This window comes from Branchiostoma belcheri, unplaced genomic scaffold (genome assembly GCF_001625305.1).
Source record: "Branchiostoma belcheri isolate BF01 breed outbred unplaced genomic scaffold, Haploidv18h27 scaffold41, whole genome shotgun sequence".
NCBI classification, from domain to species: domain Eukaryota; kingdom Metazoa; phylum Chordata; class Leptocardii; order Amphioxiformes; family Branchiostomatidae; genus Branchiostoma; species Branchiostoma belcheri.
In genome coordinates, this window is record NW_017804032.1 from 1,353,018 (window position 1) to 1,372,463 (window position 19,446).

General features: G+C 38.2%; 1 protein-coding gene across 4 annotated transcripts in view; it reads right to left on the minus strand.

Moving 5' to 3' along the window:
- Positions 1-13,263, minus strand: part of LOC109477766 (diacylglycerol kinase eta-like) — a 29,774-nt gene extending 16,511 nt beyond the window's left edge. For 2 of the 4 annotated variants that reach the window (XM_019779119.1, XM_019779118.1), the window contains exons 1-4: positions 13,156-13,263; positions 11,402-11,464; positions 5,121-5,201; positions 4,493-4,597 (exon numbers count right to left, since the gene is read on the minus strand). In XM_019779119.1, the coding sequence (XP_019634678.1) occupies positions 4,493-4,597; positions 5,121-5,201; positions 11,402-11,464; positions 13,156-13,263 (357 nt within the window). The remainder of the gene's footprint in view (positions 1-4,492; positions 4,598-5,120; positions 5,202-11,401; positions 11,465-13,155) is intronic. The other 2 variants (XM_019779122.1, XM_019779120.1) reach the window with 1 other exon arrangement.
- Between the last annotated feature and the right edge of the window lie 6,183 nt (positions 13,264-19,446).

Genomic DNA, 19,446 nt, shown 5'->3' on the forward strand with positions numbered 1-19,446 from the left:
GCTACACCAATTTAATTTGTTGGTTCTCAGATTTTTTCAGAAAAAAATATGGAGCAACAGGAAGGAAAAAATAAAAACATAAAACAGGTCTAGGCATCCTATTATAGCCCCAAATGCTAGGATAGGAGCCATGAAGCCAACACAAAAGGCTGGGTTAATATTTAAACAATGAATTTGGAACTTTTAATCAAAAGTAACTTCATTGATAGATGGAAAAACTGTAACAACTAGGAGGAAATGGACTTTCCTCAACTGTTGGGGGGCAAAATATGTGCATTTTTGAGTTGATTCAGAACCAGAATCTTTTTTTTGTTGTAAATCAGAAGAAAATGAAGAGGTGAAACCGAGAACCAACAAATTAAATTGGTGTGGCTTAAAGAGTATGTCCGAGTGCCAGGATGAGTTCCAAGAAAACCAGTAGATGACAACAACATGTTTATCTCAAACCATCGAGTGTTCCAGGAAATCCATTTTTATCACCAATTGGCATTACTTAAGTGTGTCCCTTCTCAACCACTTGAAAATCAAATTGTTTATTATTACAGATTTTCGACCGTACCATTCTGAGATTTATATGAGGGGTGACATGCCAAAAAACAGTTACTCAAGCAACTGGATATGATTTTGAAAACGTCAGACGTTTCAGCTAGTATCCACTAGCTTTCGTCAGTGACTGAGAGACCAGAGGGGAAAGCAGGTTTATAAGTACAACCTGTTGATTGATATGCAAATAAAGTGAAGACAAATTTTTGGAAGTCGAAAAAGGAACAAAAGTCAGACAAGTCAAGACAAAATGATGCAAATTAGTCTGAAAGCTCCTGTTATACAGAACAGGAGCTTAAGTGTTGTCTGTCCTCGGGGCTGGGAGTGCCAAATCCCAAGTGCCGGAAAGATCGACTCGTAGCCCCCCTTTGGAACACAAACTAGCAGTGATCAAAACTCTCTTCCATCGTGCAGACAACATTGTCACTTCAGACCAAGCCAAAACGGACGAACATAGACACCTCCGAGGTGCCCTGGCTAAGTGTGGCTACCAAAACTGGACTTTCAACAAAGCGCTCAAACCTTCAGATCAGTCTAAGAAAACCCAGAAGTGCAAACCATTGACCAACAAAAATAAGGCCAACATCACTATTCCGTATGTCCAAGGAGTATCTGAGAAACTCCGACGGATCTTCCAAAACTTCAACATAGCCACTAACTTCAAACCTCACTCAACCCTCAGACAAAGACTGGTACACCCTAAGGACCGACCTCACAAAGGTACCAAGGCGAATGTTATTTACAGACTCAAATGTGAGGAGCCCAATTGTAACAACACCTACATCGGAGAGACAAGTCGACCACTCAAAGTAAGATACAAAGAACATTGCCGACCTAGTGCCAACGGCTACTCCTCAGCTATTTTCCACCACCTACAACACAACCAGGGTCACTCTTTCAAACTCGAGTCCACGGATATCTTAGACCGCGAAACACGCTGGTGGGAACGGGGTGTTAAAGAGGCAATATATGAAAGAATGTACAACCCCACCCTCAACAGGGAAGGGGGGCTACGAGTTGATCTTTCCGGCACTTGGGATTTGGCACTCCCAGCCCCGAGGACAGACAACACTTAAGCTCCTGTTCTGTATAACAGGAGCTTTCAGACTAATTTGCATCATTTTGTCTTGACTTGTCTGACTTTTGTTCCTTTTTCGACTTCCAAAAATTTGTCTTCACTTTATTTGCATATCAATCAACAGGTTGTACTTATAAACCTGCTTTCCCCTCTGGTCTCTCAGTCACTGACGAAAGCTAGTGGATACTAGCTGAAACGTCTGACGTTTTCAAAATCATATCCAGTTGCTTGAGTAACTGTTTTTTGGCGTATCGTATTACCTGGATGTCTAACCTTCATCGACGTAACGAGGGGTGACATGGTCTGGACAGGAAATGTGTTATAATAAATGTGTCCTGTTTAAAGATGATCAAGGCACATTGCAGTTGTGTTTTTCATGTTACATTATAGATAGCACTACCTATTGCTGTGCACTCATATATAACCTATAGTCCTATTTTCAAAGATAAACAACGTTTTGAATAAATCACACGGCAATGTACTGGTTTCTGAACAGTTTTATTTTCTTATTTTTCGTTAGATAAATGCATTATATGACATTTAAAACTTCAGAGGTTTTGAAAAAAAGGCTAGGGCCACCCGGTTTTTGCCAGGGTCAGTTGAGAAACTGGAAACACATTGTCAACATTTTTTCAAACACACAGCAGGGAGGCCAGTACTCCAAGTTCTGAATGTAACTATGCAGCTCAAGATGTCTTACTGAAGGACAACTGTGGTGTGACAGATGTGAGGAATGAATCAACTCTTCTTCATGCCAAATGTCAAGAGGTCTTTCCACACAAGAGGCAATTTCCTTGCAGGGGTCAATGAACTGAAAGCCGAAGCTTTTTCTTGTGGATTTGTTAAAAATCTGCAACCACCCTGTTTCCAGTCCAACTCTTTTCACATCATTGACATTTCGCCAGGATTACATTACTGTCTCATACTCTGGGAAGGAGGTCAGTGACCTCTGACTGAGTATTGTAATCAGTTCAGGAGCAATGTGTTTGTAGCTGTAACTCGACGTGATCCCTTTGTTGCATTGGTATTCTGTATAGTCAGTATAACCGCTCTTTGGTGTAACACACCAGCTTCTGTATCTGTTGAGTCAGTATAACCGCTCTTTGGCATAACACACCAGCTTCTGTATCTGTATAGTCAGACTAACCGCTCTTTGGCGTAACACACCAGCTTCTGTATCTGTATAGTCAGTATAACTGCCCTTTGGCGTAACACACCAGCTTCACGTGACGTGGCGGCAGCTGGCTATATTACACCGAACGACTTGTTACGATGATGATGCCCCACTGAACTTTGTGACGGCAAGTTCAACTCTGCAATAGTTCTGGGAAATAATGAGTTTTTGAACACCTCAATCCTTGGCTGATAGCTCTGGTACTTGAAGAGATGACTTAATTTCTTGTTCTTTTCTGGGCTGGTACTTAGTAGTTTGTCTTTCTTTGTCTTTCTTTGAACAACGTGTTTTTGTTTGGGCCTGTGTCTTTGAATCACTGTTGGTAGAAGACATTTTGAAAATTCAGTTCAAACTTGTTTGTCTATGAAGTGTGGCCTGCAGGTTGATTTTAGTCCTTAGATAACACAACCATATGTTCCAGCTTAATGTCAGGGGTTCATACCACACAATACGCAATTTTTCTCAACTGGCTGAGAAATCTGCGAGTACCTTGTTTGAGTACTTAATTGCGTCAGCTGTACGTGACAGTACATCCTCCTTTGTTGACTGTTAATGAATATATTCAAGCACCCAAATCGACCTGCAGGCTACTTTTCACTGAGGTCTTCACTGAGAAAAGGCAAGCACCATTTCAGCATTACATACTACTTTTCCTCCTCCGGGGGCCGCTACAAGCTACTGGACATCTACATCTTATTAATGGAATACTCACTCTACACAGTGTGATGTGTTGAGCCAAATGGTGGTTATATCAGCTGAACAACTCATATTCAGAAACAGTTTTATCATCTTTGCTTACAAATTAATACTTAATATACAGACAGTTTACAATTACAGAATTATGGATTCAAAACTAAGGCCATTTTGGTTTGATATGGATGACATCCTCTGGGAACCCCAAAACTGATGCGAGCGTGTGAATTTAAAAAAGTCGCCTTCATTATGAATCCTACTTCCTTATGATGGCTGAACAAATGACTCTAATAACACACAAGAGTATGGTGCATTGTTGGTAGAAGATAGTCATTTTGAAAAAAATTCAGTTCAAACCTGTTTGTCAATGAAATTTTGGCCTGCAGGTTAATTTTAGTCATTAGATAACACAGTAGGGAGTACAGCCATATGTTCCAGCTTAATGTCAGGGGTTATACCACACAATACGCAATTTTACTCAATTTCCTGAGAACTGAAGAAGGTTCTCAGAAATCTGCGAGTACCTTGTCTACCCTGTAATTGAGTCAGCTGTACATGATAGACTAGTGTACTGAGTACATCCTCCTTTGTTGACCTTTATTGAATTTATTCCAGCACCCAAATCAACCTGCAGGCTACTTTTCACTGTCAGGTCTTCACTGAGGAAACCAAGCACCAGCCCAGCATTATATATTGTAATACTTTAATTTCTAAATCTGGGAGCCCCTACAGACCTCTACAGGTATCTAATTACAGTACTACAAACTCTACACAGTGTGGTGTGTTGAGACAAATGGTGGTTATATCAGCTGAGCAAATCATTCAGAAACTCTTCATTTTCATTTCACTTCCAAAAACATTCTTATGAGGGAAACAAGCTGCTAGGGTGCTACAAATCTATCAATCTTGAGGTCGTATGAAGATCTATCCACCTACCAAGTTTCATGACAATCCATCCATAGCTTCTAGAGCTACTGTAAAGTAGAGAAGTAAAGGCTACTCACATCGTAGAACTCTCTGTTCTGCACGGCGCGAAGCACGGCCATCCATTCCTCCATCTCCTTACGGTTCTCCGCACTGAGGATGAGTCGTCTGAAGGGTGTAATGACCTGGGGAAACGTCGTTATAAACAGGCCGATCTAAATCAATAACCTGTTTGGTGATACTCAAAAGGACACCGTGGATTCAACAGGATGTTTGAATTAACATACATGCAAGGGTTGGAAATACCATGACCTGCATGTGCAGGTTAGTGCACTGCCAGGTAGAATTGGAGCAGTGCAGGTATTGCTGTTGTCTATCTGCACCTAACCTGCACTGGTCCATGATAAAAACAGCCCCAGAAACGAAAGGTTCATTCTTTTCTATGACCAGCACTAGCGGTGGTCAAAAAGTGCCTTGCATTCATGGCAAGTACATAGCATCATTGAAGACAGCAGATAAAATTAAACGGATTTAAGTCGTTTTGTCAATGTTTTCTATTCTGACGCCAACTTCGACAGCGAAAGCCTCATTTTCTCTTCTACCTACATCAAACCACCACAAAAGTTTTTGTGTTGTATTTTCTAAGTTAAATCTATTTCACATTAGTCTATGCCCTGTGTACAATGGTATCATGCATGGCAGACTGACCTGGAAGCTGTTGTTGACGTTCTTGGTGCTACATTCAGCCACACTGACATCCGTAAGGTCGATCTCATCAAATAGCAGGGACTGCAGAAAAAAGAGCAAACTTCATTCATTAAAACATGAGCCACATGTAGTACATTTTGTAGTACAATAGCTCAATTAGAAAGAGTGCTCACTTTGTAACCAGGAGGTTGTGAGTTCAAAGCCTTACCATGTCATACAGTGTCAAAGACTTTAAAAATGGTACATATTGCTTTCTCACTCTATGAGAAAGAGTATGGTAGTTGAACACACAACACCACACACATAGTGGACTAGCCCCCTACTGTAGTGCTACTAACACACTATACCAGAAAAAGACGTCATAAACAATTTCATTTTCTCTAGGCTGTAATGCTATTTTATTACATTACAGCATTTTGGAGGCATGGAGCTAATAATATTAGCGTTGTTGTCAATAACATCCTGTCAAAATATGGTTTGTTTCCAACCTTGTTAGGTCTACCTACTTACCTGCCATAAGTGTTACTATATATGCAGAAAGTTTAATAAGTGGTTTTATTGTGTTAATGGGGAAAATGTGTTTTTCGCTGTGTTCGAGGTTCAGGCTTGAAACAGTTCTGTAACAAAGTAGACTTACAAAAACATGATCATATTCGCTGTGTTTTAAAATCGCAATGTGACATCACTGTGAAAATAAAACTGCAAAAGGACCTGTGGAAGATGTTTACCCCCATTGCCATGGTAATGATTATATCATTGTCACAGTTGCATTAAGAAAGTTGCAGGCAGCTTCCTGACACTAGACATTACATTAATTATAAGCCATCAAATAAAAATGCTGGTTGGGCCATACTGATTTGATTATATTGATGACATCCTCTGGGCACTCTAAAACTGATTCGACCATGCGCAAAAAAAAAGGTTGCCTTGATTATCAAATGTGACTGTTAAGTGGTCAGGAAGCGTTCAAAATTATATTTAAGTTAGTTATTAATCAAAATATGTGATTTTGGTACATTCAATGACTTAGTGGTGCAAGCAAGTGGTAACTTGAGCTCTGCTATTCTTCCCTTCCTCTGGCCTCTTCTTCTTTTCTTTTCAATCTCTGTCACACTTCAAGTATAAAAAGAAACTGTATTGTCACATTTCTTCTTTTTTTTTAAACTGGCAAAAAATTGAAGCATGTACTGATGTCATCCATATAATCAAGTCAGTATGGCCATACAGATACATGAAAACCTAATCTACAAATAGAACCAGGGTTGTTTGTTACACCTTTTTGTTCTGACCTAGTTGTTTGCTTCAAGGACAAAAAGGAAAAAATCAATCCCTTGAAGATTATGCATTTATTCTGGGAGCAACGAGGCTGCTACAAAGATCTTTCTAATAGCGTTGTGGATATCTCCCAAAATACACGTCCCTTTTCAATCTTAACGAGATTGGCTATTTGCTATCTGTCCTTGAAGCTGGCGTTTTGCTGGAGGATATTTTGGCCAGGCGTAGAAAAATTAATGGAAACACAACAGTTGTGTTTCCAATTACGGTCCTGAAAAAAATTAGGATAGTAGGTAGGGATTTATCTTTTAAAAAGATTAAAAAAGATATGGAATGCATTCAGGAAACTGGTATTTTTAACATCAAATTTTGTTGGCCTTTGTTATAAAATAGAGCCTTCTCCCTAAGAACTTGTGGCCATACATCTCGAACTCAAGAGAACCATTTCCATTCCCAGAACTACCAACAGGAGCTCAGGATTCTTTATCACTGTGAAAATCATCAGTCCAATAGGAGGTCAGGATTCTTTACCACTGTGAAAATCAGTCCAATAAGAGCTCAGGATTCTTTGTTCACCATGAAAATCAGTCCAATAGGAGCTCAGGATTCTTTATCACCATGAAAATCAGTCCAATAGGAGCTCAGGATTCTTTATCACCATGAAAATCAGTCCAATAGGAGCTCAGGATTCTTTGTTCACCATGAAAATCAGTCCAATAGGGGCTCAGGATTCTTTATCACCATGAAAATCAGTCCAATAGGAGCTCGGGATTCTTTGTCAGCATGAATGGATGTAGAAGCATAAGGAATTCAGGTAATGAATATAGCTTTCCCAGTTGAAATGTATACATTGTGAGTGACATCAATGGCAGTTAGTACTCTGACTATACCATATGCCCTGCAGTTCCTCTGTCAGGTGCTAGGAGTTCATGGATGACAACCAACTGAATACGTCAGAATGATTGAAAATAGTCATGCAATTAAATAGTGATAGGCAGAGTTATTTAGTAGATAGGACTAAAGGTCATCAAAATGACTAGGATGACAAATATTGTGAGCTTAAGTTGACGAATGACAGGCATTCTGTAAAAGGTATTTAGCATTATACTGGCTATCCATAATAGAATGACTAGAATGTATGAGAATCTGTATATGATTTGGACGATGTAAATGAGATACAAGGTTGAAATTCTATCACTGAAAAAGAATCTGAGTCATTTTTGGAAAGTATGTGCTGTCCTTGGTGCTGGATTCAGTGCAGCTTTCCATTAAAAACAAGGCTGTGGCTTTAGTGTTTATGGATGCAGGTAAATTACTGTAAACTTACACTAACTACTCATGTAGAAAAATGTAAGGGAACTAAAAGTGACCTGACAGCTAAAAGAACTTATGTTAAGTGTTATTAATGCAAATGTTGTCAGGCCCATGCACTATGCTAGGCCACTGGGTTGTATCATTATGCATTTGTTTCACTACTTTGAATGCTCTGTTAGCTACTATTGATTTCCAGCCATGTCAGTGAGTGTGCATATGACCTACATTGTGCTCCTTCTATGGCAGAATACCTGTAAAGATTTAGGTCCTAGAAAAAATGTTGCGGTTCTTATTTTAGCAAATGATTGGGCAATTGATTGATTGATTGCATTTCCTTTTTTCTCCAAAAAAATAGAGGCAATACAAATGTATGTAGAGATTCTGTTTTCCTTTTTTTTTATTCCAGATGAATTGATAAAAAATAGGCCTGAAATCTGAAAGGTCAGCATGAAAAAAATACATTGCAAAAGTTTCAAGATATGGGTTGTCTTAAAAAAAGCACATCAACCAAAAAAAATTAAAAAGGCACATCACAAAAAAAAAATTGAGAAAAAAAACCATCACAAAATTTCAAGAGTTACAGTAAAAATACATGTGGGTTAATATGACTGAGTAAATATACATATATGCATGTATCCTGGCTCAAACAAAAACCATATAATCGCATTAGGTATGAACTAATTGCATGCAACTGGTTGATTATACCATTAAAACAACAGGTCTTACAGAGCTGAGCATATGTACAGGCACGGACCAGGCAAACACCAGATAACACATGGGGATACACATGAATATCCTATCATAGCAGCGGCAGGGCCAAATCAATCAATTGGGTCAACAGCATTTACCAATCTATAATGGATTTCCAAGAAAGACAATATGTGCAATGAAGTTTGACAAAGGTGATATTCCCGGTAACTTATACCAATTTCCATGAAAATAATTTGTTCAATCCGTAAATTTGAGTGAATTCTGGGAAAAGTTACTCCACACACATGTATTCACACTATAATTTGTCTGTAATACATGCAAAGGGCCATCAAAACTAGGCCAAGTAGAAATTCGTAGTAGGCCATTATTGTACACTGCATACATGTACATTTGCATGCATCGGCCTCCCTTCTAGTACTAATCTCCAAGCAGATCTTTCGGTGGCTGCAATACAGTATCAAATTGGCAATACAGTATCAAATTGGCCAGGCAGTATCCAGTACACCACTACATGTAAAGCGCCTAACGTTAAAACTGACAGCAGTACAGAAAAGAAAGCCAGATAAAAATGCTCAAAACACGTCAAAAATTAACGGAAGCCTAAACCTCTGCTTGGAGCGTACCACCCTACCTTATAGTTCCCATAGATGACCTGTACCTGTTGCATTGCTGGTCTCATGACTTAATTTGTAACTGTACAATGTGATTTATGTGGTAGACTCTATGTACAGCCACGTACGGTAGTTCTTAATTTGCTGTCATAATCTCAATCTAAATGTGTTTGGACAAATGGCACCAAATTGACTTCATTGTCCCTGGACTTATTCATGTGTTGTCAATCATCTATTCATTCTTGGTAAAATCTAACCTTGCTTTCTAAGCATTAGAGAAGTACGTGTACATTGTATCATATATACTATTTATGGTAGAAATTCGATAACGCAATCATTATGACACTCTATAATACTATATACATGTACACACCAATTTTAACTGCTTTGGGTACATTACAGTAACTGTATTTTATAGGATCCCTACTGTAATATTCTTGTTAATAAGTAATATATTTCTGTTATTTTACCTTGACGTACATGTACTATATCTCACACAAACAGACACAATACATTTACAAATGTACATACCACTAGTCCTGGTCCCTCTAAGTTGTAGAATGTCCTCTTTCAAACACTGCTGCACACTCTTTCTTTCTTTAACAAAGTTTTCTTTAAACGTCTGGACTTCCCAAGCGTATTTCTACGCTTACCGACAACCGGAGGCAGTTCCGAATCTTGTCCCAAAAAAACGCTGCTCAAAAGACGGCGTGCAAAAGATGCCATCAAAATAGACCCATGTGCCAATTTAGGCCTTAGAAAGATAGATGCCCTGTGGTAGGACTTTCCCTCCCGAACATGCCCATATTAGGAATAACTATCCTCAGTCAGAAGCCTCTCGACACGTGAATGAACCTCAGAAGATGCGTACGCAAAGGTTAGCCTGTTTATGGGCCCAGATAATGGCTGAACCACCGGGGAGTGTATTTTGACTGAACCGGCCCTAATTAAGACTCAAACCTGCCCTAATTGAGAAGACGGATCCAATAACGGAGGCGGTTATATTGGCAGGTGGGCGCAGGCTCTACAGGGATGTGGGATTTGTGCGAATATAGCGGGCGCGCGCCGCCCCCAGAAGACAGCCTGACCTAAATATAGCCGCCATCTGCGATACAACAGGTAACGCTAAAAATACTCGCTTTTGACATGTGACGGCTTAAAAAATAAAAATGTTATCAGAAAGTCCTATTCCTCCATAATTATCAAAACATACTTATTATTCAGCTATAGCCACACTAATATAATTTCTTGGTTTTCTAATTTGAAAAATAAAAATACAATATCTATACAGGTTCTGAATCAACCTCAAATTTGGGTAACAACAGTTGAAGAAAATCCCAAAAACACAATTTTATGTAATTACCCCCCCCCAGTAAAATATTTCAATATTTAGTGCAAAAACATAATTTAACATGTCTCATGGAATTCTATTTTGAAGTAACTGGAATGTCAGTTACATAAACATATTCCTAGTTTGAAGTTGATGAAAGATCAATGAATGTTTACATGTACTGAAAACTGCAGTAGGATAATTGGACATGTACTTCAATGGAGAAGGCAAAAATAGATGCAATCGTTATCCAGTGAATCTTATGGGACCACATAGGCTATACAGGGACAAAGACATGTGCATAACATACATTTTGTAACAGTTAGGCCATGTTGATTTGATTATATGGATGACATCCTCCGGGAGCCCCAAAACTGATGCGCGTGTGCGAATAAAAAAAAAGTTTTGCAAAAAAAAAGTCTTTTCATTATGAAATCTACGTGGTCATGGGGGTTGAGCAAATGGCACAGAATATGGTTTGGTGAATAATCTAGTCTTCAAGTTCATTTCTTTACAATTTCGTCTTTTTTCGTTTGATTTTGGCATTCTACGACATTGGTATGGTTTTTATTAATTTTTTTTGTAACTCATGGTATATTTTTGCTCATTTTGCAACTGTTTTGTACGATTTACAGTGTGGAAACGGCCGAAAATTCATGCGCGCGCGGATGTCATCCATATGATCAAATCAACATGGCCTTACTATAAACATGTACATCATGTAACATTATATTCTGGTAAAAGAAAACATGAATAGGGTGCATCTACCAAGAAAAACCATTTTGTGAAACCAATTTGTGATTCCACAAACCTTACCTCTACTAACATTAATACTATTTGTGACTTATGTACAATACTGAATTATACTTATTGAATATGTTTGAATGCATTATATCTTTTGATGTAGCATGATAAGATATACAAATGTATCTTGGTTGTGTGCAACTATGTGTGCATATGATACCACTAATCTCTGATGATGTCTTTCTGTTTTTTTGTTATCTCTGTTTGATTAACATTACACTAAAACAGGCACTAACCTTGGCCTCCTTGGCATAGTACAGCTTCCGGCCCTTCAGCTTAAAGTACCTCTTCTTCATTCTCTGTAGGGAAAGGAAAGTAACATTTACTAAAATCTCATGTTCAAGATTTTGTAGTGTAAAAATAATGTAGGATAGCCATAAATCAATCAAGCAAAATTATTTTCAGGTACAGATTCTGAAGTATTTTTGGATGGATGATGAGCTGTGGGTTTGTGTGTCTGTTTGTCTGGACAGAACAGGTTGACAGCAGGTGGGTGGACGGGACGATTGACAGGCAGAATGACAGGTCAAAAATGGCTTTTGTCAGGAGCCAGCATGAATTGATTAGAAGTCAAAATGGGGGAATTTAGGAAGCTGAGAATCGCATGACGGACCCTCCTATACTTCCAAGAAGGCCGGACATTTAACCCCAGTGCTTACATGACTGAACATGTCAATTATTTTGCATACCAATTTGCTTGTTATACTTGTTATAGATGGGATGTTAGACCAGAGGTCCCATGTTTGAGGTGATCACAAAAGAGTACACCAGTGCACACAAATTCAATGTATCACTTCTATGAGTAGGTGTCCATCCCAGTGTGAGTGGGCAAACCTGTCCTTTACACATCTCCTATTAGCTATATCTTGCTAGTGGAGTAACATGTACATGTGTGTCTTGCAGTGGATTACTGCCTGGTTGTGCAGAACAAACAAAAACTTCATGATGTCTAAAGTCAAAGATTTAAAATCCCCTAGAACAAGACAATTAGCTTTGGCGACTGATCATGAAAAACCAAATATTTGACAATCAGATGGTTCAGCGAATCTCATAGAAAAAGAATGAACTATATTGTGTTTTGTAGTCTTTTATTATTGCACTTTTGCAGATATTCTGATCATAAAAATTTAACATCAAGGGTCAATTTTGGTCACTCAACAGTTAGTTACTCATCATTGGCAAATGCCATCTAGTGGAAACTGAAGATGTCCTAACTTAAGCTCTTTTCACTAGATGGCAATCACTCGACCTTTGCAGAATACAGCAATTACCAATACATCTGTACATAAGGTTAATGTAGGTTAAGGTAAAGGTAGTCCTAATTAGCCTTTTTTCAGGCTGTAGGGGCAGTGGGTTGTTATCCACTGTGTGTAGGGTATGGTATTGGAAACAGACACCATCGCTTGAGCTCTCCTAGGCCTTCTACTGCCTTTTACCTCAGTCTCCAACCATTTTACACCAGGGTGGAGTAAAGGAAAGTTTGATTTTCCCAAGGACACAATGTCTTGCCAGGAATCGAACCCATGACCTCTCAATCTCATGTCCGCTAACCTAACTACTCGGCCATTCGAAGCCACATGATTTCGATCTCCACAATGCAGGGCTTGTAGCTAGCTCGAAATTTTTTCCCGTCAGCTCAGGTTCTTGATCGGATCTGGGTGGGTGCTCGCAATCTAGAGGGTCCTGGGGCATGCTTCCCTGGGAAATTTAGCATTTTCAAGCCCTAAAAACACCATTTCTGGAATTTTAAGAGGCAAATCACAGGATTGAGAGAGATTGTCGGTTAGGGTAGTCCTTTGGATGTCTTTATACCTTTACCCAAGATATTTGTTGATTTTGTCTGTCAAGATTGGCGGATTGGTTTCAAAAATGTTCCGTCAGACTCCGTTGCAAAGTTCTGTCAATTGACAGGGAAATGAGTGCTGGCTAGAGCCCTTGCACAATGTAATAACCATGAAAATACACAACGTAACAAAGTGCAGTCTCTTACCTGGAATGAATTGGTCTGCTTCATCAGCCAGCCTTCCTTCAGACTTGCCTGGTGGGAAACAGAAACGGACGAGTTAGAGTCGCTCAGAGAACCCGAGACCCCGGCCATCGCGCCGTCCATTACCCGTGTCCCTAAGGTCCGCAACCTTTGCAAGAGGATGAACAACTTACAGGTACCTAATGACTGGGACTACTAGTATCTCTTTAAACTCTCCAATCTCATGAGAAGGGTGCCACAAAATGTAGTACCACCTGCATGCCCATATTAGGAGTTGACAAAGGTCAATGACATATAATTGAACACATTGTTGATGTTTTTTTCTCTCTCTGTAAATGGGAAGAAAGACACAGTTCTACGAAGCATGCATAATATTAGCAAATGAAGAGGGTACATGACAGGACCCAAATAGAAGCTACTCAACTTTCGGTATACGATAATGTTGCTTAGATTGAAGTCGTGACTTACTTGTGCGATTACTATTGAGGGCTATTTTTGGTACACGACCAAGAATACAATGAATACAACGACTGAAATTTCCTTGTGAGGTGGCACTTTTCTGTTACATTTACAGACACGCTTTTAAAGAGCTCTTCCCAGAATAGAAATCTATAAGCTTCCCTTTTAATATATTCCCTAAAGTACTTCTTCCACAAAGTTAAGCCATGATCCTAGCTAAGTCTAAGGTTCTTACTCGTACTTGGTGGCATTACCACTGCAAGTGTCTGTTTCACTCTAAACACAACTTCAAGGCATCCAAATGTAATTTCAGGGCTGAAGTCAATTTCCTGTTTATTCTTTTAATGTAGAAAGTTCAACCAATCCTATCTCATAGCATACTGATATCTGTGAGGCAAAAATTCGATGTCATTGATGGAAAACGGTTGCTAGTTTTGTAAATTGTAGGCTGGCTCTTTCTGTTGCTTTGAATAAACTATACACATGTACTGTGAAAATAATCATCTTTTGTGGCAGTTTCTCCACAGATGCAAGCAACCTTGTTCTGTACATTGGCAATTAAAGAAAGCCTTATTAAAATAATTTATGACATTCATAGCTGTAATTGCCCACCACCCGCAAGATGCCCTCTCACGCTGACTGTGTCTGACCACAGCAATTATAAGACAAACAAGTGTACAGGTCCCACAGAGGGGATTGACATAATCAAATTTACGGTTGACCTAATCATAAACACACAAATTTTTCAGGTCCGGAATTTATTATTTTTTTGGCTGAAATCATCTAGAGTCTACAAGTGGAGTAATTAATAAATGAGGCCTTGAGACTAAATAAAGCCTTCATAAAAAATACAAACAATGCAACTTTGCATTAAAAAAAGCTATCCGGTCAATATAATTCACATACTCACAAAAGTAATATTAACAGTAATAACACACCAAAGTTAACAATATGCAAGTCAAGTTCTTGGTTAGATTAATATTATCGTGTTAGCTCACACTAGTCCAAAACAAATCAGTTATTTTGGTCTATGGACCATATATATAACAGATAGATGGTTAAAAATAGATTATACTAATAGGGTAGGTATTGTTTTGTTAAAGAGAATGATAAATCATAATGTGCTTATATGGTATCTACTATGGCACAAAATCTTGTCTGTAAAGATTGTACCAATTAATCTGTTACAAATAAGTCCTATAAATAGAACAGGTCAGAGAATGGTGCCTAAACTTAACAGCAAATAGAGGGTCTGGTTTGGTGTTATGACTATATATGGTGTGGGAATAACAAAGAGGCTTCTTCAGTTATATAAGAACCTGTTCATTCTATTCATGGCTTGAAAATATATCATTATAGTGCTGGCTATATTTGTGAGAAAGAAAACTTTACAACAAAGAAATTAAGAAAAGTACATGAAATATGTTTGATTTGCAACTGAGGGGTATCTTCTAAAATGGTCATATGGTTACACATGTACATGTGGTTGTACAATTATAAGTATGTTTATTAATGTCAGAGATAAAAATTTATACAGTAAGATGCAATTTTATAATTGTTCAGAACAATATTCTAGGAAGGAACATGTGTACATAAACATGCATACCACTCCAATTAATTAACCTTTGAGCAATTTGATTTTGTCATTCATTTTTCTGTTAAAAGGCAAAATTGAATTTGTATCAATCAAATAACATTGTGCAAAAACTTTTATTATTAAAAATGGCATGATATTGAAAAACTAATCAATGAGTTCTAATCAATTAACAGTACCCCTTCATAAGTGACAAGTCAGAAGGGTTACAGACTGTTATTGTAAGTGACCAATCACTGCTGTTCTTAGTTTTGAACCAACCAATTACTAGTCTTAGTATTTCGACCAATGTCCTTGGTGCTGAACAAATTATCACTGTCCATTTTGTTGTGAATACAATCTGGATTCTGTAAGTCATTTAACTGAGAAAAAAACAAACTAAGCATGTAAAAAAAATAACCCAAAACGAACAATAAATACCTTTATATTACCAACTCCCATCTTACATTGTACTTTAAAAACTTATCAATGCTGACAATTCAGATTGACTAATTTCTAAATGTCTACATGTGCTACCCAACAAATCTTAATTCTGCTGTGTATGACTGCTATTCATCCACAAGAAGATAGGAGGCATCGATAAGTATCATACTTTTTCTCTGTTAAGTTTGGCCTTTCCAATGGTGTATGATGTTTTTGTTGTCACAACAATGAACTTGTACAAAATTACCATCAAAATGTTGGTATATTATTCTATCAAGATGTCACTCTAAAATCTTTATCAATTTTTGCTTTAAAATGCAATATAGTAGCTCGGAGGCAACAATTTAAACATTGACATTCAAATCACCATAGTGGTAAAATGAGTTTGAAAAAATGACGTCACAGTGTTTATTTTCATAAAAAGATGGTAATGGTACATTCTTTAGAAATAGATTTAATTGTTCAATCAAGAACATTATGTTTGTTTATGAAAGACCCATTAGGCAACCAAAATACCAATTCATGTTTCAATTGCTAATTGTGCCAGTTTTTCTGTGTTATTTGGAATGTATAAAATATCATGCACCTTTTAATTTTATGGCTGCATATCCAATAAAAAACTTTTTCCACAGATTTCTTTCTATTAGTATTTTTGGGCCCAATAATTTTTTTAAACCAGACTGTTTTTAAAGCTATATTATGTAGAATTTTGACTATGTTAGAAATCTTTCTTTTACACATTTTCTTGCTCTGTAAGCCTACCTGGGTTCATAATGACATTTAGGGATCAAAAGATAAACGTCGTTACGCCGCAAAAACGTGTTAGAAAACTGCGCACTTCTCGGCGCTAGCACGGATCGGGGCCATGTTTGTTTACATCCGACCGCGTCCGAGCATTCCCGAATCCAGCCGAACCGCCGGTCACCGTAGAACACGTTATTCTCTAAAATACGGCATTTGCCGGGTCACGATTTGACAACTGTCAATAGTGCAACAAAAACACCTTAGACATACGTGACGTTTATACTTTTTCATATCTACAGGATTTGCCTAGTACAACAATGTAGATATTTCGTGCATTACAAAATGACACCGATCGTTATGGCCTTCCAAACATTAGCATTTTTGGTCAGTTTATATGTGCTTATCTTTTTTTACTGGCCAACTGGATCCCATTAGCTAATACCACAGTGTGATAGCCCACATCTTCACCTTTACATCGATACCAAAGTCCCCTGGTTAGTTTTACGACAAACGGGTTTGCCCCAAAGAAAACCGCGACAGTGCACACATCGCGGTGACGAAATTTTAGCCCAGTTGTAGCTACCGGCGCACACCATTCTGAGTTTCCGCAACATTTTGATACATTTAGCGTAATGTCATAAACTTCGTTCCTTGGTATGAGAAACTGTATGAAAGTGGTTACCACATGCAATATGATAAGTGACATGATAACTTTCAAGTATATACAAAAAGAGGATTTTAGATTAGGTACTGACCCTTCAAAAATTGGCAAATTTCAAGTCAATCGGCTTCGAACTCCAGCGTTCGAAAGCGTTCGAACCATGGAACCCAGACACGCGCCGGAAGTTGCCGAAGATTTCCGAACGAAAACCGTTGTTTGTTTACATTCTATTTATTGTGGCACAAATAAATACGTCGGGCCTTGCGCACCTTATTCTCGCGCTGCGCTGAGTTGCCGAAAAGGCGAAATAGCGACGCTAATATGTTGAAAGTTGTCGAAAATGACAATCTAGATGAGAAAATTTCAATTATTTGTATTTTCAGTTTTGGCGCGAAAATCCTACATAATATCACTTTAAGAGCCCTGTATCGTTTATCCTTCTTTTCTGTTACCAGTACTTGCAACATTGCATTGCTTGCAAATATTGCACATTTTACCCAGAGTTTGCAAACATGTGCAAATGCCCGAGTCATTATTTCTGCCCCACTAACCTCCATTAACATTTACCCCCAGGGGTTACATGTACATGTACATATCTGTCTGTTTGAAAAACAGTGAGAAATCCCTAGTGCTACACCCCCCAGGTATGCACAGTCAGGGCTCCAAATTCATTTTTGGGAATAGGCGCACTGGTGCACCCAACCTAAAATATCTGTTGCTTAAAAAAATTGGTGGTGCATCATATAAAGTAAAATGTCAACAAAATCTAACTACAAACCTTACTGATCCTCTTCTGAGCTTGAATCTGATTTTTTCTGACACAGATGTCAAGATTAAAACATCTAATATCTTTTACAAACATGTACACTTAAAACATCTAATATCTTTCACAAACATGTACACCTACAAAAATATTTGGGTGCACCGATGCACCCACGGGAAAACATTGGGTGCACAGCTCCGATTTTGCACCTAGTATTTCAAGCCCTGACAGTTCAGCTATACAGGAGTGGATTGCACTACTAGTACCTGATGTTGCGTTGGAGATTTGTCAATATGCATTGCTTCAGGGTGGGGGTTATATGCGACTTTGTTAGTAGACATTATACATTATGTAGTAGTGCTGCAACAACGTCATTTTGGGTTATAAATTTGTCTGACTGTTCTTTAAACTGAGGTGTTCCTATTAGACACTAGTACCATTACAAGGCTTTAGTAGTTCATTTATGATATTGACCTTAACTTTTCTAGGCTGCAAAATTTACAAGATATTTTCATATTTTTCTGCAATCTTTAGTTTCTTTCCAAAAATTTCACGTTACTGGTGCAGGGCTCTAGCCAGCTCAAACTTTTTTTTCTGTCAGTCCAAGTTCTCTCAATCTAGGAGCATCTGTTGGCAAATTTGGGACTTTCAAGCCTTTAAAAACAGAATTTACAACATTTTGAGAGGCCAATCATGGGGTTGAGAGTGGTTGTTGGTCGTCCTTTGGATGTTTTTAAATTTTACCCAAGAATTTTGGCAATTTTGTAGGTTAACGGATTGGCTTAAAAATTTTTCCGTTACATGCCACAAAGATCCTGTAATCAACTGAAAAACGGGTGCTGGCTAGAGCTCTGTACTGGTGTGTATTTCAACCCCTGTGGTGTGACTCTAAGTGGCGGAACCTTTACAAACAGCCATCAAATAATAATAGTTTGCCTTGGGCAAATTGACTATACACTTGCTCACAACAACATTTAGCTCAAATTTCTTTCTTTGAAAATACTGCTAGGTAACACTACAGTAGCAATCACACACCCTTTCAAACAGTAATCATTTTACAAAGCCTTCTTTTCCCTTTCAGTCCAATGCGGGGGTTTACTTTGAACTGTGGAGGTTTGATCTACCGAATTGTTTGAACCACCTTAGTGTAGCCTTAGGACATATACAACTAAGAGTTCTGAAATTGAAAAACAACAGCTGCAGTTTTTCAGCACCAAGGACAGTTAGTTCAACGACCTGTTGCTGTAAAGACTAGACCAAAATGGTTGCAAAATAATGTTTCTGACATAATTATGTTAGTGTTGGCACCTTGAAAATTAATTTTATTTACCTTCCAATCCAAGAAGGAAACGTAGTGTTTTTGCTATGTTTCTTCTTCTTCTCCAAACAAATAAGGTCATTGACCTGGTCCTAGTAACTGACCAGTGGTTCATTGATCTGGTCCTGGCAACTGACCACTCTGTGTACCTAAGACGCGCTTTGGACTAAAATGGGGGTGATACAGACCTACCTGTAAAATCGCATGTATCTCAAGTTTGGTGCGACCAATCAACTTCAAATTTGGATGTAACTTAGATGAAATACCACTGATTCTAAATAATTACTTCTTCCTTCAAAAATCTGCATAATTGTTCCATAAATAATAATAAT